The sequence below is a fragment of the Panthera pardus genome, unplaced genomic scaffold, assembly GCF_024362965.1.
Source record: "Panthera pardus isolate Hobbes unplaced genomic scaffold, ASM2436296v1 HiC_scaffold_14, whole genome shotgun sequence".
NCBI classification, from domain to species: domain Eukaryota; kingdom Metazoa; phylum Chordata; class Mammalia; order Carnivora; family Felidae; genus Panthera; species Panthera pardus.
In genome coordinates, this window is record NW_026526699.1 from 89,654 (window position 1) to 114,001 (window position 24,348).

The window sequence follows — 24,348 nt, forward strand, 5'->3', positions numbered from 1 at the left end:
CATTTACCGTTTTTATTTTATATGCAAAAAGCAGCTTTCTGTGGGTGCCCTGCCACATGCTGTGCGTTCATAAGGTTTCTATTCAGTCTTAGTTTTCTGGTGTACAATGAGGTTATTTCAGTTACAGAGTTTGTCTTCTGTATGAATTTGCTGGAGTTTCCTATGAGTTGACTTTTGGAAGAAAGTTTCTTACATTTAATTCATCAACATGTTTTTCATCTGCATGAGTTCTCTGATGCATAATGAGCTGAGACTTCCAACAAAAGGCTTTCCCACATTCAGTGCATTTACAGGGTTTCTCTCCCGTATGAGTCCTCTGGTGTGCACTGAGAATTGATTTCTGAGAGAAGGTTTTTCCACATTCGTTGCATCCATAGGGTTTCTCCCCTGAATGAGTTCTCTGATGTACAATGAGCTGAGATTTCCTAATGAAGGCTTTCTCACATTCACTGCACTCATAGGGTTTCTCTCTTGTGTGCATTCTCTGATGTACAATGAGCCGTAATTTCCCACTGAAGGATTTCTCACACTGACTACACTTATAAGGGCTTTCCCCTGCGTGAGTTCGCTCGTGTACAATGAGTAGTGACTTCCAAATGAAGGCCTTCCCACACTGGTTGCATTCATGTGGTTTCTCCCCTGAATGAGTTCTCATGTGTATAATGAGGTAGGACTTGCTACTAAAGGCTTTCCCACAGTCACTGCATCCATAAGGTTTTTCCCCTGCATGAGTTCTCTGGTGAGAAATGAGCTGGTCTTTCCTATTAAAAGCCTTTCCACATTCACTGCATTCATAGGGATTTTCTCCCGTGTGAATTCTCTGATGTACAACGAGCTGCGAATTGAAACTGAAGGCTTTCCCACAGTCACCGCATTCGTGCGGTTTCTCTCCCGTGTGAGTCCTCGTGTGTATCATGAGGTAGGACTTGCTCCTGAAGGCTTTGCCACATGCGCTGCATCCGTAGGGTCTCACCCCTGTGTGGCTTCTCTGATGCACGACGAGCTGCGACTTCAAGCTGAAGGCTTTTCCACACTGATTACACCCATAGGGTTTGACCCCAGTGTGAACCCCCTGGTGTACAACGAGCTGCGACTTGAAAGTAAAGGCTTTTCCACACTCACTACAACCGTAGGGTTTCTCCCCCGTATGGGTCCTCTGATGCACGATAAGGTTCGACTTTGTGTTAAAGGCTTTGCTACATTCGCCGCATTCAAAGGGCCTCTCGCCTGTGTGAGTTCTCCGATGTATGATGAGCTGTGACTTTAAGCCAAAAGTTTTCCCACAGTCACTGCATTCGTAGGGCTTCTCCCCAGCATGGGTTCTCTGGTGTGAAGTGAGCTGGTATTTCCGACTGAAGGCTTTCCCACATTCACGGCACGCATAGGGACTCTCTCCCGTGTGAACCCGCTGATGTATAACGAGTTGTGAACTGAAACTGAAGGCTTTCCCACAGTCGCCGCATTCATGGAGTTTCTCTCCCGTGTGAGTCCTCGTGTGTATCATGAGGTAGGACTTGCTCCTGAAGGCTCTGCCACATTCGCTGCACACAAAAGGTTTCACCCCTGTGTGGCTTCTCTGATGCACGACGAGCTGCGACTTCAAGCTGAAGGCTTTCCCACACTGAACGCACCCATAGGGCTTTACTCCTGTGTGAACCCCCTGGTGTACAACGAGCTGCGACTTGAAAGTAAAGGCTTTTCCACACTCAGTACAACCGTACGGTTTCTCCCCCGTATGGGTTCTCTGATGGACCATAAGGTTTGACTTTGTATTAAAGGCTTTCTGACATTCACTGCATTCAAAGGGTTTCTCTCCTGTATGAATTCTTCGATGTATAATGAGCTGCGACTTCAGACCAAAAGCCTTACCACATTCATTACAACCGTAGGGTTTCTGCCCCGAATGAGTTCTCTGGTGTGAAACGAGCTGGTCTTTTCTACTGAACACTCTTCCACATTCACAGCATTCACAGGGATTCTCACCGGTGTGAATTCTTTGATGTATAACGAGTTGTGAACTGAAACGGAAGGCTTTCCCACAGTCACCGCATTCATGCAGTTTCTCTCCCGTGTGAGTTCTCTGATGGACAGTGAGGCAGGATTTGCTGCTAAAGTCCTTCCCACGTCCCTTACACTTGTAGGGCTTCTCTTCTGCGTGAGTTCGCCGATGCACTGCAAGGTATGACTTGCTGCTGAAGGCCTTCCCACAAAAACCACATTCGAAGGGTTTTCCACCCATATACACCTGTTGGCATACGAGCGGTGACTTCTTGTTGACAGTTTTACCAGATTCATCACTTTCACAGTATTTTATTCCGGTAACAGTTTGCTCGTGTTTAGATTGACGGAATGGTTCCCTGTATGCATGAAACTCATTAGGATTCTTGCCAGCAAAACCACTATTGAAATCTGTATTATATTTAAAACTCATTCCATGAGTGATGTATTTATGAAGCTTTTGTCCTGAAGAATCATAATTTGTACTAAGAAGACATAGTTTTCCAAATGCAGTACATTCATAGTTTTTTGCCATACTTTCCAGCTCGCCTTGATTTTCCTGATGCCGGTCCACATGATCATCGATTTCCAGGACTTTTTCTAGAAATGAGAAAATAGTTACATGTTAAAAATAATAACACGATCCTGGCAGAACATAAAATCATCTTAAAAATGCCATGTCATGAGATTACACTTTTAGTTTCATGTATCAGATCTGAATATAAATAAAACCTCAAGTATAAACATAATGAAACTCCTGGCCATTGGGGAGAACAATCAAAACTAAAAATGAAGGGGCACCTGGGTGGCTCAGTCGGTTAAATGTCCAACTTCAGCTCAGGTCATGATCTCACGGCTCCTGAGTTTGAGCCTCGCTTTGGGCTCTGTGCTGACAGCTCGGAGCCTGGAGCCTGCTTCGGATTCTGTGTCTCCCTCTCTCTCTCTCTCTGCCCCTCCCCCACTCGCACTCTGTCTCTGTCTCAAAAATAAATAAAAATTTAAAAAAAAAACCTAAAAATGAAGATAAGCATAGAAAACTGACAATGCATACAGATGGTTTCAAGTCTTGAAATTTTGCATAATGAGTAAAGAAAACAAAATAGGTACAAGGAAAAATAAGGAAAATATAAAGCAGTTGGAAGGGATCTCAGCATTATATTCTTTCAATAAATAATTGGATCAAAATTTAGAATGGCATCTGACTTCTCATTAGCATCACTAGAGGACAAAAAGCAGAGCATTCAGGAGTAAAATATAAACATTTTTGGAGGCACAGGTCTCAAAATTTGTATCACATGCACTCTTTCACAGGAAGCTACTTGAAGAGTGCTCTAATAAAACCAACCAAGAAAACAGATGACACAAAACAGATATAGAAAATAAAACCTGAGACTCCAGGATAAAAAATGGTATACCCAGGTTATGAGAAAAACTAGGTTATAATGGAGAAAGTCAAAAAGAAGTGATGTCATCAGGAAGAGATTGACAGAATTACTAAATTGGTTGACTGTACCACAAGAATATTTAGACATGTGAAGAAAAGTCTGGGGTTAATGATAAATACATTACTGATGAGAACAGGGAAGACTTGGCAGACAAATAAAACAACTCAAAAGAAAATAAATGATCTATGAACAAAAATTAACACCATTGCGTATTTGCAAGATTTACCTGTGGACAGAACTTACAGGGTCATAAAGATGTAAGAACTGAAGACCGATCTAACCCAAATGAAGTAACTTTATTAAGATGACTGGGGCATAAGAAGAGGCAGTGTGTGTATCATGGGGAGTATGAAGGAAGGAGGGTGAAAGAGAATTAAATCATTACACTTTCATACTGAATAATCATTATTAAGGGGGGAAATCAAGATGCACTACAATAGGCTGGTTATTTAGAAAATATGGAAGCAAGTGGAGCCGAAAGGGATGAAAGTGGTTTACTCTGGGGGAACAGGAAACTGAGAGGGGGCAGGGTGAGCAGAATGCTGTTTACAACAAAACAAAAGCCAACGACAGAGCGCAGACAGGGAACGAAACACAGGACTAAATCCTCAGGCACAATGACAGATATCTGGAGGCTGAACAGAAGAGAATGGGTAGACCTGATCTAGATGCCAAAATGAGAATCAGATTTGGTCATGTGTTTGGCTAACAGTCTTGTCCGTGCAGACTTTCAGAGTCCGTGGACACCGAACCTATCCTAATACTCTACCCTTGTAACCCTTCTCTGACTGGTGCCATACCCGTCCTTACCGCTCTTAGGTAGCACAGCTCTGACCTCCTTCCTTTGACTTCCCAACAAACCTAATGCATTTTTGGTGGGGCATTCTCTTCGCAACAATAATGGCAGAAAATGATATTATGGTTGGTTGTCACAGGGAAAGTTCAAAGAATTCAAGAAACGGGAAACAATACTAGAGCCGATGAATGGAAGACAGAAATTCCTGAGTTTAAATATTACTTAAACGTAACTGAAGATGATTCCTGGCTGTCCCTGGAAGGTAGTCCCCGGAAACTCAACTTGCACCGACAGAATTCAGACACTGAAGCTACAGAAAAACATTCTCCTGAATGACCGTCTTGAGTGTAGCCACAGAAGACAACAGCAAGAGAATTATGCTCAGAGAGCAGAACCAAGGACCCATGGCCACTGCCACACCAGGGAGTCCTGGCCCCGACCAGGGTTTCAACGCACCGCAAACCAGGGACTCCCGTGTGGCACTCACTGCAGTGGCTCTGTTTTACCTACTCTGCAATTCTCTGGCTGGTTGAATATGAATAACTTATCTTCAACTGCAAGCCACCAGACCATGAAGAACTACCACCAGGGCTGACTGGGAACAAGGATCCAGGACTTGTGTTAATACAGTATTAGAAGGAAAACAGGGGTGGTGGAATATTTTTGAAGATGGATGGACTGGAAGATGGATGTGACCAGAAGCTACCTCTCCAAAGAGGTGGACGAAGGTAGACAGTGCTGCCTACCCAACAATCTTTCCTCCCTTTTCCTGGCTGGCAGAAACCTGATTTTGTCCCCAAACCCATCCTTAAGGCCACGTGCTTCAGTCAGGGAAACGGGGACCTGTCTCCATTGCTACCTCTACCCCTCTCCCCAGAAGGTGAAGCATCATTTAAATGAGTCAACACTGGTACGCCCACTTCCCTTGCCAGAGTCTTCTTCAGACAGGGGCTGTGATAAAAACCTAACCCACTGAGTATGGCAAGTTTGAGGAGACTTCTTGGAATAGGCTTTACCACCTCATAAAAACAGCCACGTGGAAAAAGCAGTTTTTCTTCTACTGGGGCTAGCACATCTGCAGGTGTTGGCTAGAACCGTAATAGCCATCTGGTGACCATGGGGAAGATAACCTGGGAAAATGCTGACATACTGAGAATGGCGGGAACAACCAGACTTTCGGTGATTTACTGAGTCAATCACTTAGTCAACCCTACAGCTGCCCTACTTCAGGACTTCTTGTGATGTGCACTAATAAATAGCTTCTGCTTAATAGGTTGATTTCGGATTGATGAGAAATTACAGCTGAAACAATCCTAATGATACAAACACCAACGTGATTCATATGGCCCTGCCTGTGACAGATTAAACTCGCGTAGGGAAACATACCTGATAGTAACACGAAGATGAACTAACACAAAAGGACCAAGATGAATACATTTGATTAATAAATACAATGACCAAAAATGAGATATTGGCCTTGGTGTTGGTGGGAAATGGGAATATGGGAAATTTAAAAGACTTCTCTACAGAGAACCAAAATATTAACAGATTTCAGCAACACTAGTGAAGAAAATGGCACATAAAAGAGAGTTAAGCTGACTCCCCAGTGGCCAGAGAAAGAGCTGGAAGCACAGCAGAATGAATAAACAATCAGAAGGTGAGAAGAAAGTATGATGTAGCTACGGAGCAAACCAATGGACGATTCCAGTTCCTGAAAATGAGACTGGGGGGGGACACATGCAGGGAAGATGCCCTATGGACCAATCTCAGTACCAAAAAGCAGATGAAAGACAGACGCGCTGTCAATTACCAAAAAGAAAAACAGTTTAAATCTTCAGAATGGGTATCTTTTAAAGGTTATAATAAAGAAGAAAAGTAGTGACTATAAAAAGACCCCTTGGACTCAGAAGGAAAAACAAGCGAAGCCAGTAAAGCATGAAAAGAATAAGTGCTTCACCATGTAGTGTGGGAGTGGGTCCAGTGGGGTGTCACCTGGGTAAGGGGGGAAAAGGGCTCCAGGTGGAATAACTAACATCCAGGACTGTAGGAATGCACTTAGAAATGACAGTGACAACTTATCCTAATAGATTTCAAGGACAAGGAAGAAGGTTGGGACTGTGGTTGTTGATTTAAAAATATAATTAAAAAAAAGAAGAAAGTAGAAGGGTGTGTGATAGTCACACTGAGTAAGATAAAGAGGAAGCTTGTTTAAATGGATAACAAAATGAGTCTACTATCTTGGGAAAGTAGAAAAAAGAACAGAAGAGAACGGGAAGGAAATGGAGAAAAAACGGTAACAAATGAGACAAAAGGCACAAACGTGAGTTGTACGTCACATCAGAATTCACATCAACTCTGAGTCAGGAGGAAAAGATCCAAGTATCTTGATCACTCACCTGGATGGCCTCGACTTGGGATCTGGGCCTGCAACATCCACAGTTCCTCTCCTTGCTCCAATTTGAAGATGATATCAGGTTTGGTGTCTTGATAACCTGTGAATGGAAAATCACAGACAACCTGGGCCAAAACTACCACAGACCCTGAAGAATAGGGAAGATTCGACGTGGAGGCAGCATGTCGAAGCTGCCCTACGCCCACAGCAAAGTGGAGACTGTTCCACTAGCATATTCTGATGCCAAAGGGAGACTAAGAAAATCTGGCCTTTAAATATAAGTCTAAAATCACAAGTAATTTCTTTGCAAAAGCCACCCAAGTTTCAGCACCCAAGAAGGGGAAGCTTGGAGATCACACACAGTCCTTTCAGGGAGGGAGCGCCTACCCAGGGACACCAGGTGGCTGTAGTTCTCCAACATCACACTCCTGTACAGGTGCTTCTGAGCTGGGTCCAGCAGCCGCCACTCTTCCCAGGTAAAGTCCACAAACACATCCACAAACGACAATGGTCCCTGAAAGAGCACATTCCTATTGAATCTCAAATCATTTTACTGAGCTTGTGAGAAACAACAAGCTGCCTAGAATGTCCATTGTTTACATTCTACTTTGTGAGAAAAGCTAGAATTTATTGAAAGCATCCCTTCAATGTGTATTCAATCACTCAGCCTTTCACTCAACATATGAGAATACCTGGTGCCAGATACCCAGTGAGGTGCAGGTGATATAAACTTGAATGAAACACAACTCTGTGCACAAGAAGTGTTCACCACTACATAGGAAAGCAAAGTTAAACATCTGTGAACATATCTGGGAGTCAAAGAAGCTAAGATGAACGAACATACAGAGCACAACAGGGGCACAAAGGAGGAAGCTGGCAAAGCCATTTGAAAGTGTCAGGCTGAATCTATAAAAGGGTAATGCTGGGGCAGCCACCGTGAGAGAAGGCATGTCACAACTCAGGTGGAATAAAAGGGGAACAGCTCTAAGGAGTGGCCAGTTTGTGAGGCACACGATCTGAACAAGAAGATACACAGATGGCAATTAAGCATATGAAAAGATGTTCAACATCATACCTCATTAAAGAATTACAAATTAATAATAAGACGCCATTACACACAATTAGAATGGCTAATATTAAAAAAACTAGTCATAACAACACCAAATTTCATGAAAGAGGTGAATATAAACACCCAAGAAGCTTGACAGACACCAACAAATATGAGCTCAAAGAAACCGACGTCGAGACCTATTATAATCCAATTTTCTACAAAGAATCTTGAAAGCATCAAGAAACAATTGGTCCCACACGAGGATCCTCAGTAGGATTATAAGCAGATTTCTCATCAGCACCTTTGAAGACGTGAAGGCAATGACCTGATATATTCAAAGTGCTAAAACAAACCAAATTGTCAACCAAAAACCCTGTATCTGTCAAAACTGACCTTCAAAAGTAGAGGGGGAAATTGAGGCATTCCCAGAAAACAAATGGGAGTTCATCTGTTAGACTTGCCTGACAGAAATGCTCCAGAGAGCAGGTGAAATAAAAGTAGAAAATAACTCGAAACTGTATGAAGAAATAAAGATCTTAATAAAGGTTGATAAATGAATAACTGCAAGAGGCAGTGTTATTTTAACTTCAGTTTGTAACTCCACAGTTTGTTTCCTACATATTATAAGAAACTAATGCATTTAAAATAATTATTAGTTTGTGCGTGGGGTCATGCAGTGCATAAAGACGTAATTCTGTGACATCAATAACCAAAAGGGGTGACGACAGAGCTGTAAAGGAGCAGAGTCTTTGCACGGTAACAAAGTTAAGCTGGTGTAATTTCAAATCAGCTCTGTGCTGACAACTCAGAGCCTGGAGCCTGCTTCAGATTCTGTGTCTTCCGCTCTCTCTCTCTCTCTCTCTCTGTCTCTCTCTCTCTCCACCTCTCCTGCTCACCCTCTGTCTCTGTCTTTCAAAAATAAATAAATGTTAAAAAAAAAAGTAAAACAAAACAAAACACCTTGCTCTATGACTGCATAAAGCTGACACAACTCATGTGTGCCTCTTCAGAGTGTGCTCGTGACACCCGTGAGACAGAAACAAGAGTATGAAAGCAAACCACACACACGGACACCTGACAGATGACAAGAGAGGCAGGCATAGGAAAAAGTCAATCACGTCATGCGCCCGGGACAACTGGATAACTCTATGAAAAAATAAATCTTGCCTCCCGCCCACACCAAACAAAAATTCATTCGAGATGTATTACAAACCTAAATGTGAAAGGTAAAATAATGAAGAAAATGTCTTCATGAGCTTCAGATAGCAAAAAAGTATTTAAATTGGACACAAAAAGCACAAGCAATAAAAAATTATGAATCAGAATAAATTAAAATTAGAAATACCTGTTCATCAAGACAGCATTAACAGAATGAAAGGCAAGCAAAAAAAAAAAAAAAAAAAAAAAATTGAACAACAGTTAATGCTATTCATACTGAAGTATTTAAAGGAGGCATGATGGTATCTGAACTATATTAAGAAATGTACCCCAGGGGCGCCTGGGTGGCTCAGTCGGTTAAGCGTCCAACTTCAGCCAGGTCACGATCTCGCGGTCCGTGAGTTCGAGCCCCGCGTCAGGCTCTGGGCCAATGGCTCAGAGCCTGGAGCCTGTTTCCGATTCTGTGTCTCCCTCTCTCTCTGCCCCTCCCCTGTTCATGCTGTGTCTCTCTCTGTCTCAAAAATAAATAAACGTTAAAAAAAAAAATTAAAAAAAAAACAAAAAAAGAAATGTACCCCAAACAACATGGTTTAATGGATGCATAGAGAGATAAAAACACGGATAATGCGATAAAGCAAGTATGGTAAAATGTTAACGGTAACTTTTAGGTGACAGGAACACAGAAGTTCACTAACATCTTTCAACTTTGCCCTCTGCCTGAAAGTTTCTGCAACAAAATACTGGAGGTAAAGGAAGCACCCCAGGTAAAATTTGAATATGGATTTGGTATCAAGTTAGTTTTAAACTTTCATGTACGTGGATCACTGGATCTCGTTAAAATGAGGAGGGTTGTGGGGTGTCACATTCTGCATTTCTAACAAGCTTCCAGGATATTAAAAATTCATTTAAACTAAGAAAAAAGAAAATCCAAAGGCAACAAACTATCAAATATGCATGACAGAAGGTACTCATCCTCTTTAGGCAGGAGGAAATGCAAATTAAACCGATAGATGCCATCATACAATCACCAGAATGGCCAAAATCAAAAGAGTAACAATAGAAATTGTTGGCTGAGAAAGTGAGGCAAACGGATGTTCACACACTGCTCTCCGTAGCATGAGCTGGTAAATATAGTTAAGAGTGTGGGTGTTTAATCAAACAAAGTGCTTACTGCAAAATATAACCAATACAGCAAGACACATGTGCACACACCATTAACAAAAATTAGAAATACATACACAGCAATAACAATACATATTTTGTGAATACCGATAAGCAAAAGAAATCCACAAAAAACAAAGTAATTTTTAGAGGTGGGGAAGGAGACAGAAATGGAGTTTGGGGAAATCAGACAGTATGTAAATAAAGGTATAGGGACCTTACACAGACCAGTGATGATAAACAGGGCATGAACTGAGAAGTGACTAACTTAACTCTTTGACCCAAGGATCCCCATCCCTCTCCCAACCAAAAAAAAAAAAAAAAAAAAAAAGGAGACAAGTACTATAGAAGAGAAGCGGGAATAAATAACCACACAACTCACCAGAGACTGGGTGGGTTTTGGCTGCTCGTGGGAAATAAACAGCCACTCTAGAACCTGCTCTGTCCTGTGATTCCTATGTCTTTGCCGAGGTGCACCAGGGAGAGGCCTCTGGTCGGGGCTCCCTTGACCAAGGATGGATTCCTGATCTCGGAACTCTCTGATTCTGCTGCACGAACTCTCTTGTTCCTGGAGAGGCGGAACCTGCGGATGTAACAGCAAACTCGCTTTAATGGCCAGAATTGAATTCCCCTAGGCCCCAACCTCGGTCTTTTTGGCTGGTGAACGCACTCACGTGAGGCTAGGCTGGGTGTTCTGTGCTCTGTATTCAGTGTTGCCGTGGGGCAGACACGAGACAAATGCACACGGTGAGCCCAGCACACTGACAAAAGTCCCCTCCCCTCACTCTGCACAGGCACCCAGGAACCCTGAAGACGCGGCAAGCACCTAAGAGTTGAAAAATGTCAGGCAGCCACTTCAATGAGAACACAATGCTGGACGCTAAAGACTAACAACTCTGTTGTAGGCCGGGTGTATACAAGCAATAGATTTGGAATGAGCCAGTCTGTTTCAGTCAGAATTTCTTCCCTCGCTATTTGGATGCTGATGGACAATTTACTTAAACTCTCTCACCAGGTTTCACATTTTGTTGTTATAAAAACATTGGGGTACGATAACATCAGGGTATCAATGCAGGTTTTAACCTTCCCCAAGCTCCCAATGAACACAGAAGAGACCTACCATCATAGTGCAAGAAAAAGCCCAAAGACGTCTACACCAAACAAGGGTCTCCTCACAAACGTTAAGGTATATACACAGATGTGACCCAAGAGCAGGGGCGTAGATCCTAGTGGAGTAAAAGTGAGCAATGAAGGAAGATTCTGATAGGCTACACACTGCACATCCCCAAAGTCACCAATGTGTCCCCCAATGGGAGAGCAATCCCAAAGTCACTAAGTGGCCTGACAGCACTGTGACCACCTAAGGAAGTGGGGATTTGAGAAATAACTGGCAGATAGTCTCTTCCAGGCACACATATTTTTGCTCGAGGGAAAAACAATAAAAATAGTGCCCAGATCAACCCACACAGAAAAATATTCAGGCAGCGAAAGGAACAAGAGAGAGACAGAAAGAAACAGGCAAAGAAGGGGAGGGGAGAGGGAAAGGGGAAGGGGAGACAGGGGAGGGGGGAACATGGGGGAGGGAGTCGGGGGTGGAGGGAAGAGAGGAGAAGAGAGGAGAGATCCAGACTAGAAGGAAAGGAGAGAAAAGGGAGACAGGCTATTAGATAGTAAGAGAAAAGGGTTCAGATCTTGTTTCAGAAATTAACCACAAAACACAAGATGTACATGTGACAGAGATGCGTGAAAAGACAGGGCATGCTGAACTCGAGGAAGCACAGGGCTAGAGGCAGAAAAAGGGCTTCCTGATAAGCCTTAGCACGTAAGTATGTGTTTGCTACACTTCCAAAAGAATCACTGAAAAGATGAAGCAGGAACCGTAAAACTGGTGACCTCAGAAGGAAGCAAAGAACCCGCCAGAAGGGACGAAGCGAGTCAGTGTCTACTTTTGAATTAGGTAAATATTTTAGAGAATCAAAAAGAGGGAGGGCAATCCCCAAATTGCAAGTAAGTGTCAACACGCACACGTTTATCACTTTTGGAAACAAAACTACAAGAACATAATTTTTCTAGCTGATCTTAACATCTAGTATTTGGCTGTGTATTCTTTGGATAAAATGAGCTACGAGCACATACTGAACTTCATTCAGTATCCTTGTTAATAATAACAGATTGTAATTTTAAAACCATTTTATGCACACTGTAAGATATGACAGTTATATTGCTATTATTAAGAACCAAGGTATCTGGATTTAACAGACATTTTCATAACATTCCATCATAAAACAGAATACACATTATTTTCAAATACACACGGAACATTATCCAGAAGAGATCACATATTAAGCCACAAATTTCAACAAAGTCAAAAACATCAAAGTCATACCATGCATGTTTTCTGATGACAACGCTATGAAACTAGAAATCAACCACAAGAAAAACCTGGAAAAAACAAATATATGCAAGTTAAATCACATACTATTAAAATAATGAATGGGTCATCCAAGAAACCAAAGAGAAAATTAAAAAATACACGGAGAAAAATGAAAATGAAAACACAACGGTCCAAAATCTTTGGGATACAGCAAAAGCTGTTCTAAGACAGAAGTTGATAGCAATACAGGTCTACCGCAAGCAGCAAGAAAAATCTCAAACAACTGTACCCAAAGAACTAGAAAAAGAACAAACAAAACCCAAAACCAGTAGAAGGAAAGAATTATTAGATCAGAAATAAATGAAATAAAACTAAGAACACAAAAGAACAGATCAATGAAACCAGGAACTGGTTCTCTGAAAAGATCAACAAAATCGATAAACCTTTAGCTACACTCTTCAGAAAGGGGTTGGGGGAGAGACAGAGACTCAAATAAACAAATCCAGAAAAGAAGACAAATAACAACTAACACCACAGAAATACAAAGGATTATGAGAATATTATGAAAAGGTATATGCCAACAAATTGGACAACCTGGAAGAAACAGATAAATCCCTAGAGACATATAACCTCCCCAAACTGAAAAAGAAACAAATAGAAAATTGAACAGACTGATCACCAGTAATGAAATTGAATCACCAATCAAAAAACTCCCAACAGACAAAAGTCTGGGACCAGACGGCTTCACAGGTTAAGTTCTACTGAACATTTAAAGGAGAGTTAGTAGCTATTCTTCTCAAACTATTCCGAAAAACAGAAGAGGAAGGAAAATCTCCAAATTTATCCTACGAGGCCTGCATTACCCTGATCCCAAAACCAGATAAGTACACTACAAAAAAAGGAGACTACAGGCCACTATCTTTGATGAACATAGATGCAAAAATCGTCAACAAAATAACAGCAAACTGAGTCCAACAATACATTAAAAAAATCATTCACCACAATCAAAGGAGATTAATTCCTGAGTTGCAAGGGTGGTTCAATATTCACAAATCAATCAACATGACAGATCACAACAAGAGAAAGAATAAAAACCATATGATCATTTCATAGATGCAGAAAAAGCATTTCACAAAGTACAACAACTCATTCATGATAAAAACCCTTAACAAAGTAGGATTAGAGGTAATATACCGCAACATAAAAAAGGCTATATACAAAAACCCCACAGAAACATCATACTTAATGGTGAAAAATTGAAAACTTTCCCCCTAAGATCAGGAACAAGACAAGGATGTCCACTCTCACCACTTTAATTCAACATAGTACTCCAAGTCCTAGCCACAGCAATCAGACAAGAAAAAGGAACAAAAGGCATACAAATTGGTAAGGAAGAAGTAAAACTCACTATTTGCAGATGACATGATACTATATAGAGGAAACCCCAATGACTCCACAAAAAAACTACTAGAACTGATAAATGAATTCAATAAGCTGCAGGCTACAAAATCAATGCACAGAAATCCATTGCATCTTTATACACTAATAATGAAGTAGCAGAAAGAGAAATTAAGAGAACAAACCCATTTACAAATGCACCCAAAATAATAAAATACCTGGGAATAAACTTAATGAAGGAGGTAAAAGACCTGTACCCTGTAAACTATAAAACACTGAGGAAAGAAATTGAAGGGGTACTTGGGTGGCCCAGTCAGTTGAACATCCAACTCTTGATTTTGGCTTAGGTCATGATCCCAGGGTAGGGGGATCAAGCCCCCCCATCTCTCTCTCTTTCTCTCTCTTTCTCCCTCTCCCTCTGTGCCTCTCCCCTGCTCATGCTCGCTGTCTCTCAAAAGAAAGAAAGAAAGAAAGAAAGAAAGAAAGAAAGAAAGAAAGAAAAGAAAGAAATTGAAGATGATACAAACAAATGAAAAGATATCCCATGCTCAGAGACTAGAAGAATAAACACTATTAAAATGTCCATATTACCCAAAGTAATCTACAGATTTAATGTAGTCCTTATCAAAACACCAACACCATGTTTCACAGAACTAGAACAAACAACCCTAAAATTTGTATGAAACCACAAAATATTCCAAATAGCCAAAATAATCATGAAAAGAAAAACACATCTGGAGGTATCATAATTCGAGATTTCAAGTTATACTACAAAGCTGTATTAATCAAAACAGTATGGTACTGGCACAAAAATAAACACATAGATCAACAGAAGAAGACAGAAAGCCCAGAGACAAACTCACAATTATATGATCAATTAATCTTCAACAAAGCAGGAAAGAATATCCAGTAGGAAAAAGACAGTCTCTTCAACAAATGGCGTTGGGAAAATTGGACAGCAACATGCAAAAGAATGAAACTGGACCACTTTCTTACACCATATACAAAAATAAACTCAAAATGGATTAAAGACCTAAATGTGAGACCTGAAACCGTAAAAATCCTAGAAGAGAACACACAGTAATTCCTCTGATGTCAGCCATTGCAACATTTTTCTCAATATGCCTCCTGCAGCAAGGGAAATATAAACAAAAATAAACTATTAAGACTAAATCAAAATAAAAAGCCCCTACATAGTGAAGTAAACAACAAAACTAAAAGACAGCCTATGGAATGGGAGAAGATACTTGAAAATGACATACCTGATAAAGAATTAGTATCCAAGATACATAAAGAACTGATACAACTCAACACCCAAAAAACAAATAACCTAATTACAAAATGGGCAGAAGACATGAACAGACATTTCTCCCAAGAAGAATACAGATGGCCACAGACACAGGAAAAGATGCTCAACATCACTCATTATCCGGGAAATACACATCAAAACTACAATGAGATATCACCTCACATCTGTCAGAATGGCTAAAATCAACAACACAAGAAACAACAAGCGTTCGCAAAGATGTGGACAAAAAGGAACCTTCGTGACTGTTAGTGGGAATGCAAACTTGTTCAGCCACAATGGAAAACAGTATGGAGTTTCCTCAAAAAGTGAAAAATAGAATTACCCTATGATCCAGTAATTGCACTAATGAGTATTTACCCAAAGAATACAAAAAAACTAATTTGAAAGGACATATGCACCCTTATGCAGCATTATCTACAATAGCCAAATTATGGAAGCAGCCCAAGTGTCCACTAACTGATAATGAATGGTTAAAGAAGTTGTGGTACCTACACACACACACTGGAATATTATTCAGCCATTAAAAAGAATAAGATCTTGCCATTTGCAATGACATGGATGGAGCTACAGTGTATTATGCTAAGTAAAATAAGTCAGACGGAGAGAGACAAATACCATATGATTTCACTCATAGGATTCAAGAAATAGAACAAAGAAAAAAAAGAGAGAGGAACCAAGAAACAGACTCTTAACTATAGAGAACTGATGGTTACCAGAGGGGGTGGAGGGTGGGGAATGAGTGAACTAGGTGATGGGGATTAAGAGTACACTTGTGATGAGCACTGAGTAATGTACAGAATTGTTCAATCACTACATCGTACACCCAAAACTAATATAACACTGTATGTTAACTACAGAATTAAAATTAAAAACTTAATGAAATTAAAAAAAAAAACAAGATATCTAGCACAAGACAAAAAATGCAACAGTAAGTTTTTTTTTCAATATATGAAATTTATTGTCAAATTGGTTTCCATACAACACCCAGTGCTCATCCCAAAAGGTGCCCTCCTCAGTACCCATCACCCACCCTCCCCTCCCTCCCACCCCCCATCAACCCTCAGTTTGTTCTCAGTTTTTAAGAGTCTCTTATGCTTTGGCTCTCTCCCACTCTAACCTCTTTTTTTTTTTTTTCCTTCCCCTCCCCCATGGGTTTCTGTTAAGTTTCTCAGGATCCACATAAGAGTGAAAACACATGGTATCTGTCTTTCTCTGTATGGCTTATTTCACTTAGCATCACCCTCTCCAGTTCCATCCACGTTGCTACAAAGGGCCATATTTCGTTCTTTCTCATTGCCATGTAGTACTCCATTGTGTATATAAACCACAATTTCTTTATCCATTTATCAGTTGATGGACATTTAGGCTCTTTCCATAATTTGGCTATGCAACAGTAAGTTTTTTAAAAGCCCTCATACATTGCTGTTGAGAATGTAAAATGGAGCAACCACTTTGTTCCTCAAAATGTTAAACACAGAATTACCGTATTACCCAGCAATTCCATTTCTAGGTATCTGCCCTGGGAAGTTAAAAGCATATGACCATGAAAACACTTGTACGCAAGCGTTTGTCATAATAGTCAAAAAGTGGAAACGACCCAAAGGTCATAACAGTCAAAAGGTTGTCATAATAGTCCAATAGGATCAGTCGTAATAGTCAAAAAGTGGTAACAACCCGAATGTCCATCAATGGATGCATGGATAAACAAAATGTGGCGTATCTATACAAAAGTTATTCTGCCATAAAAAGGAACTAAGTGCTGATAAATGCCACCACATGGATGAAGTTTTGTAGTAGAATGTCTGACAATTGGCTTTCTTGACTGTAATGTAAGTGCCTGACAGTAAGTTTTTCGTTGTCAAGGCATCCATTTCAAAGACATTCATCTTGGACAAACACATTGTGGGTCCTATATAAACAGGCAAAGAAACAGGCCCTCTCAATGAAGTTCCCATTTCCAAAAGTCCCGAGTGACCTACGTAACTACTTGCTTGAATAACCCTGCTTTTCCCTTTCTGTGCTTTTTTTGCTTTGTTTTGTTTCAATTTTTCAATGAAATTCTAGTTGGTTAACATATAGTGTAATATGGGTTTCAGAAGTAGAATTTAGTGATTCGTCACTAACATACAACACCCAGTGTTTGTCACAAGAAGTGCCCTCAATACTCATCACCCATTTAACCCATCCCCCGCCCACCCCCACCCCCAGCAACCCTTAGTTTGTTCTCTATAGTTGAGTCTCCTATGGTTTGCCTCCCTCTTTTTTTCCCTTCCCCTATGTTCATCTGTAATGTTTTTCTTTTTCTTTTTTTAGCGAGAGAGAAAGAGAGAGAGCGAGCATGTGAGTAAGGGAGAGAGAGAGAGGTCAGGGGAGAGAGAGAGAGAGAGAGAGAGAGAGAGAGAGAGAGAGATCTTAACCAGGCTCCACCCATAGAGCCCCATGCAGTGCTCCATCCCATGACCCTGGGATCACGACCTGAGCCCAAATAAAGAGTCAAACGCTCAACTGACTGAGCCACCCACCCCCATCTATAATGTTTCTTAAATTCCACATATGAGTGAAATCATATGGTATTTGTCTTTCTCTGACTATTTCTCTTAGCATAATACACTCTAGCTCCATCCACATCATTGAAAATGGCAAGATTTCATTCCTTTTGATTGTTAAGTAATATTCCATTGTGTGTGTGTGTGTGTGTGTGTGTGTGTGTGTGGATGTATATTCTGTCCTCTGAAAACTATAGAATGCTTATGAAAGAAATTGAAGATGACACAAAGAAATGGAAAAACATTCCATGCTTGTGGATTAGAACAAATATTGTTAAAATATCTATTAGCCAAAGCAATCTACCCATTTAACACAATCCCTATCAAAATGCCACCAGGATTTTTCACAGAGCTAGAACAAACAATCCCAAAATTTGTATGGATCCAGAAAAGACCCCAAATTGCCAAAGCAATCCTGAAAAAGAAAAACAAAGCTATAGGCATCACAATTCCAGACCTCAAGCTGTATTACAAAGCGGTGATCATCAAGACAGTATGGTATTGGCACAAGAGGAGACACTCAAATCAACTGAACAGAATAGAAAACCCAGAAATGGAACCACAAATGTATGGCCAATAAAGCAACAAAAAGCAAGCAAAGAAAGAAAGAATATCCAATGGGAAAAAGACAGTCTCTTCAGCAAATGGCATTGGGAAACCGGACAGCAACATGCAGAAGAATGAGCCTGGACCACTTTCTTACATCAGACACAAAAATAAATTCAAAATGCATGAGAGACCTAAATGTGACAGGAAACCACCAAACATCTAGATGAGAACATAGGCAGCAAACTCTTTGACATCATCCATGGCAACTTCTTACTAGATCTGTCTCTGGAGGCAAGGAAAACAAAAGCAAAAATGAACTATTGGGACATCATCAAGATAAAAAACTTCTGCACAATGAAGGAAACAATTGGCAAAACTAAAAGGCAACCTAAGGAATGGGAGAAGATATTTGCAAATGACATGTCTGATAAAGGGTTAATATCCAAAATCTATAAAGAATTTATCAAACTTGACACCTAAAAAATAAATAATCCAGGTAAGAAATGGGTGCCTCGGTGGCTCAGTCCGTTAAGTGCCTGACTTCAGCTCAGGTCATGATCTCACAGTTCGTGAGTTTGGGCCCTACATTGTGTTGACAGCTCAGAGCCTGGAGTCTGCTTTGAATTCTGTGCCTCCCTTTCTCTCTGCCCTCCCCCACTCACGCTCACGCTCACTGGCTCTCTCTCTCTTTCAAAAATAAACATTAACAAATTTTTTTTAAAGAAATGGGCAGAAGACACGAACCATTTTCCAAAGAAGACATCCATATGGCCAACGGACATAGGAAAAAATGCTCCACATCACTCATCATCGGGGAAATACAAATCAAAACCACAATGAGATACCACCTCACACCTGTCAGAATGGCTAAAATGAATAATTCGGAGGGGGCCTGGGTTGCTCAGTCGGTTAAGCATCCAACTCTTAATCTCAGCTCAGGTCATGATCTCAGAGTTCATGAGTTCAAGCCCTGAGTCGGGCTCTGCACTGACAGCACAAAGCCTGCTTGTGATTCTCTCTCCCTCTCTCTGCCCCTCCCCGCTTGTGCTTGCTCTCTCTCAAAATTAATAAGTAAACATTAAAAACACACACAGGAAACAACAGAATTTGGTAAGGGTGTAGAAAAAGGGGAGCCCTCTTGCACTGTTGGTGGGAATGCAAACTGGTGCAGCCACTCTGGAAAACAGTGTGGAGGTTCCTCAAAAACTTAAAAATAGAACCACCCTACAACCCAGCAATTGCACTACTAGGTTATTTGCACAAAGGATACAAAATACTGATTTGAAGGAGTACATGCACCCTTTCTGTGCTTTAATTCCCACCTTTATATTTCATTTTTTAAAATACATTTATTTTTCAGAGAAAGAGAGCACAAACAGGGAAGGGACAGAGAAAGAGGGAGACACAGAATACAAAGCAGGCTCCAGGCTCCGAGCTGTCAGCACAGAGCCCGACACGGGGCCCAAACTCACAAACCACGAGATCATGACCTGAACTGAAGTTGGACAGTCAACCAACTGAGCCACCCAGGTGCCCCTTCGCCCTTGTATTTTAAATTCACCAATAAAGAGTGAACCTGCAAAACACAGGCACTCCACCTTCAGCCCCCAAAAAGCAGAACCCCAGGCCTGAGCTCAAGCTTTCCCTTCCCGTGCCCTTGCTGTGTGGCATACCATATACCCTCCAGGACTTGTGAGTTATAAACCTTGTTTTTTCAAAGTTCCCTGCTGGCTGTTGCTGAGATGCATCTTGCAATCATAGAACTTCAAATGCTGGTCTATCCACAACTCTGATTCCAGTCAGGGACATGTCTGAAGGCTCACCACAGGGGCCCCGGTGAGGGCCGCAGGCACTGCTAAGCACTACATCACTACCGATGCGCTGGAACCAACACAAAGTAACCTTGAAAACGTGCTGACAGAAAGAAGCCAGATATAAAAGGCCACATATGGTAGAACTATATGAAATGTCCAGAATTGGTAAATTCATAAAAATACAAAGTAGATTCATGGTTGCCAGGGAAAAGGGGAAAGAGGGAATGGAGAGTGGCTGCAGACGGGGACAGAGTTTCTTTTTAGAGTGATGATAATGTTCTGGAATTAGATACCGGTGATATTTGTACAACTACGAATACTAAAAATGACTGCATGGGACACTTTGAGTGAATTTTATGGTCTATAAATCATGCCACAATAAAACGTATAAAAAGAAGAGTATTTAACTTCAATGGTTTTTATTAAATTGATGGCTTTGCAAAAATCATCTCATCCAGGTTTAAATTCACGTTGTTTCAGACACTCATGGTGCTGCACTGAAGCCAGGGCACTCTCACCAACCCCCAGGCAACCGCTGCCCTGCTTTCTCTGGGCATTTCACATAAATGGGGTCACGCTATATATCGTGCATGGCGTGTTTCACTTAGTATCATGCCTTTGAGGTTTATTCTTGTTATGGCATGTACCAATAGTTCGTCCCCTTTATTGCTGAACAGTATTCCACTTTGTCTATATATCCATCAGTTAGCATTGAGATTGCAGTTTGGGCTACTAAGAATAATCCTGCCATGAACATTCACATACGAGTCTTTGCGTAATTCTTCCTTTATCTTGGATAAATTCCTAGAAAATGAACTGATGCGTTATATGCTAGGTTTATTTTTAACTTTTTTACTTCAAGTAGGATCTACACCCAACGTGGGGCTTGAATTCACGACCCAGAGATCAAGAGTCAGATGCTCTACTGACCGAGGCAGCTAGGAGCCCCTATATTTAACTTTTTAAAGAAATTGCCAAAATCCTTTCAAAGTGACTGTACCACTTTATATTCCCACCAGCAGTCTGTAAAGGTTCTAATTTCTCTAACTTTCATTGTCTGCCTTTCTGCCTACAGCCATTCTAGTGGGTATAGAGTGATCCCTCATCACGATGAAATTTCTATTTCCCTAATGACTAATAATGGTAAGCATCTTTTCATGTCCTTATTTGCCATCTATGTATCTTCTGTGGTGAAATGTCTGCTCAAATCCTTTGCCCATTTTTAAGTTGGATTGTCTTCATACTGAGTTTATATATTCTGAGTTTACATATTCTGAATACACTCCTGTACTGGACATATGATTTGCAGATACTATCTCAGAGTCTGTGACTTGTCTTTTCATTTGCTGAAAGAAGGGACTTTGAAGTGCAAAAGCTTTTTATTTTGATGTAGCAGTCCAATTTATAACTTCAAAGCACAATCTATATAATAGTTTTCTCTTTTTTTTGTAGACTGTGGTAATGGAGGTATAGCTAAGACCTATGGCCTAACCCAAGGTCATAAATATTTTCCTATGTGTTTTCTTCCGGAAGTGGTACAGCATTAGCTCTTACAGGTAAGTCTATTTCCCATTTTGAATTCATTTTTTGGTACTGTGTAAGGTTAAGAGTCAAAGTTCATCTTTTTAAAAAAAATTTTAATTGTGGTAAAATACACATAACATAAAACTTATCTTAACCATTTTTAATGTACAGTTCCGTGGAAGTAAGTACATTCACAGCGTTACATAATCATTACCACCTTCCTCTCCAGAACCCTTCTCATCTGTAAAACGGAAACTGTATCCTCTGAACATAACTCCCCCCTCTGCCCTCCCCCAGCCCCTGACGACCATCACTCTACATTCGGTTTGATTTTGACACTCTGGGAACCTCATATAAGTAGAATCATGTAATATTTGTCCCTCCATGACTGGCTTATTGCACTAAACACAGTATCCTCAAGGCTCATCCATGTTGCAGCAGGTGTCAGAATTTCCTTTCTTTTTAAGGCTGAATCATATTCCATGTGCATCTGTATCAGCACGTGCACACACACACACACACACAATTTGGTTTATCCATTTCTCTTTCAATGAACACTTGAGTTACTTCCACCAAAGAGAGAGTAATTAGCAATTTTTAAAAAGGGAAAACTCTAATTTAAATTGGAAATACCAATACGAACCATGCTTTTTTTCCTTTCCAAAGATTCCTAAGTCTGCCTAGTGAAACAGCCTAGAAGCAATGACACCCAGGATCACTTGTGGTCGTGGAGCATATTAACCTACCAAAAGGTATCAGGTTCCCAGGAGGAAAGGTTGATTCCAGATCTGGGACAGGAAATAATCAGATGAGCCTAGAATGTCTTGCTGGGCCCAAAAGTGAGGAAGCCAGACTAACAGACTAACAGAGTCATTTCAAAAGAGCTCAGGGCCAAGCTGAAGAGGCTTCCTCTGGCCAAAGCTGGGGCAATGTAACCCTCTAAAACAATAAGGACTGCAACTGATTGAAACTAACTGAATATATTAAGATTTCTGAATTTCTTAATCATACTCAAATTAACAGTAAGAAAACCAAACAAAAAACGCCTTGTAGTCAGCAACGCAGGTAACTATGATACAACTCCTGAGGGAACCCTGGGAAAGAATTAAGCATGTACCTGGCCATTCCTTACAAATTCAGGACAAGAGTGAAGCAGCTGTCCTTGACAGTACTCAAAAGCAGATGGGGAGGGGGGGGAGCGGGGGGGGGGGGCGGGGTACTCTGGTGGCTCAGTCAGTTAAGCATCCAAATCTTGATATCGACTCAGGTCATGACTTCATAGCGTGAGGATGTGGGATCAAGCCCTGCATCAGGCTCCCATGCTGAGCCTGGAGGCTGCCTGGAATTCTCTCTGTCCCGCTCTCTCTTCCCCTTCCCTGCTCGTATGCACTTTCTCTCTCAAAATAAACTTAAAAAAAAAAAAAAAAAAGCAGACGGGAAGAAAGCAAAACTATATGCACATCTAGAGTAAGGTACCTTCATCCTGCACCTTAACCTTTTCCTTAAAAGAATTTTTCAAGCACAGTGACCAGCACACAAAATAATGAAACTTTCAGAAAACAAGATGACAGAAACAAAACTAACAAAAGTCAACAAACAACAGAAAGAAACAATCAAAGCCAATGGACACTGGAATCAATGGACACTGACTATAAAACAAACATCGTATTATATTCAAGGAGACAAAGGCAAACTTTCCAATTTGGCCAGGAATTAGATGACGATTTAGCAAGCATATCTGAAAAAGAAAAAGAGTTAATAGAAATGGAAAAAATATATTAACCAAAATGTGTTTAAATTTTTTTTATGTTTATTTATTTTTGAGAGACAGAGAGTGAGACGGAGTGAGAGTCGGGGGAGGGGCAGAGAGAGAGGGAGACACAGAATCTGAAGCAGGCTTCAGGCTGTCAGCACAGAGCCCGACATGGGGTTCAAACCCACGAACTGCAAGATCATGACCTGAGCCAAAGTCGGACACTGAACCGACTGAGCCACCCAGGAGCTCTGACCAAAATATGTTTAATAGCAGGTTAGAATGAATTAGTCAAGTGAAAGACAAATTAGAAGAAATTATCCAGAAAGTAGCCATTAGGTGTTTTCTTTAATTTTAAAGCAATAAATTGTATGTATAACTCCCAAACCTCTGTGAAGAGGCAAAAGAATAAAGGCAAGACAGAAGAAGAAAAAACAAAAAGTTAAAAAACCCAGATCAAGCACAGCAAATAAAAAGCAAGTAAAATGGTAGATTTAAACCCAAACATATCAGTAATTACATTAATCATAAAGGGTTCCGGTTAAAATAAAAAGATTGACAGATTAAAAACAAGCAGTGAATTTTAAAAAAACGCATCTAAAATATGAAGATACAAAAGATAAAACAAACAACCAAAAGGTGCTCCAACAGCCATATGGACATAAAACAGACTTTAAGGCAAAAAAGAATTCCCAGAAATAAAGGTGATTCCACAATCGTTACAGGCTCAAGCATCAGGAAAATGTACTTTGGAGCTGTCTGGAGAGGACGAGGAGCTGCTCGCAGCCAGCTAAGGAGGGGTGGCTGGAATTCAAACTAGCCACCAACTTGAATCGTTTCTCCCCTCCAAGCTCCTAACAGCTAAGGACACAGCAACTGGGGTCTTCCTCCGCCTGAGCTCCAGGACTGTCCCTGCCACTCCCCTTTTCCCTACTGCTGCCAACACCCGCATGCACAGGCGGCCTTCTCTGAAACCGTACCGTCCCCTCCTTTCACATAGCCAATTCTACAGATCCTTTGAGAGCACACGCTGTCAAACATCACTGCCTGGGCCTCCTTCTGCCTCAGCTCCAATCCCAT

The 24,348-nt window shown here is 40.9% G+C and overlaps 1 protein-coding gene across 1 annotated transcript; it reads right to left on the reverse strand.

The window, feature by feature from the left end:
- Positions 1-24,348, reverse strand: LOC109260662 (zinc finger protein 268). Its single transcript, XM_019439016.2, has 6 exons — positions 24,249-24,348; positions 13,239-13,264; positions 10,384-10,584; positions 7,019-7,145; positions 6,636-6,731; positions 1-2,598 (listed from the first exon to the last, which is right to left on the reverse strand). Exons 1-6 carry the CDS (start codon positions 24,346-24,348, stop codon positions 161-163), a joined length of 2,988 nt encoding a protein of 995 aa, XP_019294561.2. The 3' UTR covers positions 1-160.

Coding starts and splice junctions, on each gene's coding strand:
- LOC109260662 (XM_019439016.2), bottom strand. CDS start 24,348: ATGGGATTGGAGCTGAGGCAGAAGGAGGCCCAGGCAGTGATGTTTGAC. Junction 10,585..13,238: donor TATCTGGTTTTGGGATCAGG/GTAATGCAGGCC, acceptor TTACATCCGCAG/GTTCCGCCTCTCCAGGAACA. Junction 7,146..10,383: donor CAAAACCCACCCAGTCTCTG/GTGAGTTGTGTG, acceptor GTGCTCTTTCAG/GGACCATTGTCGTTTGTGGA.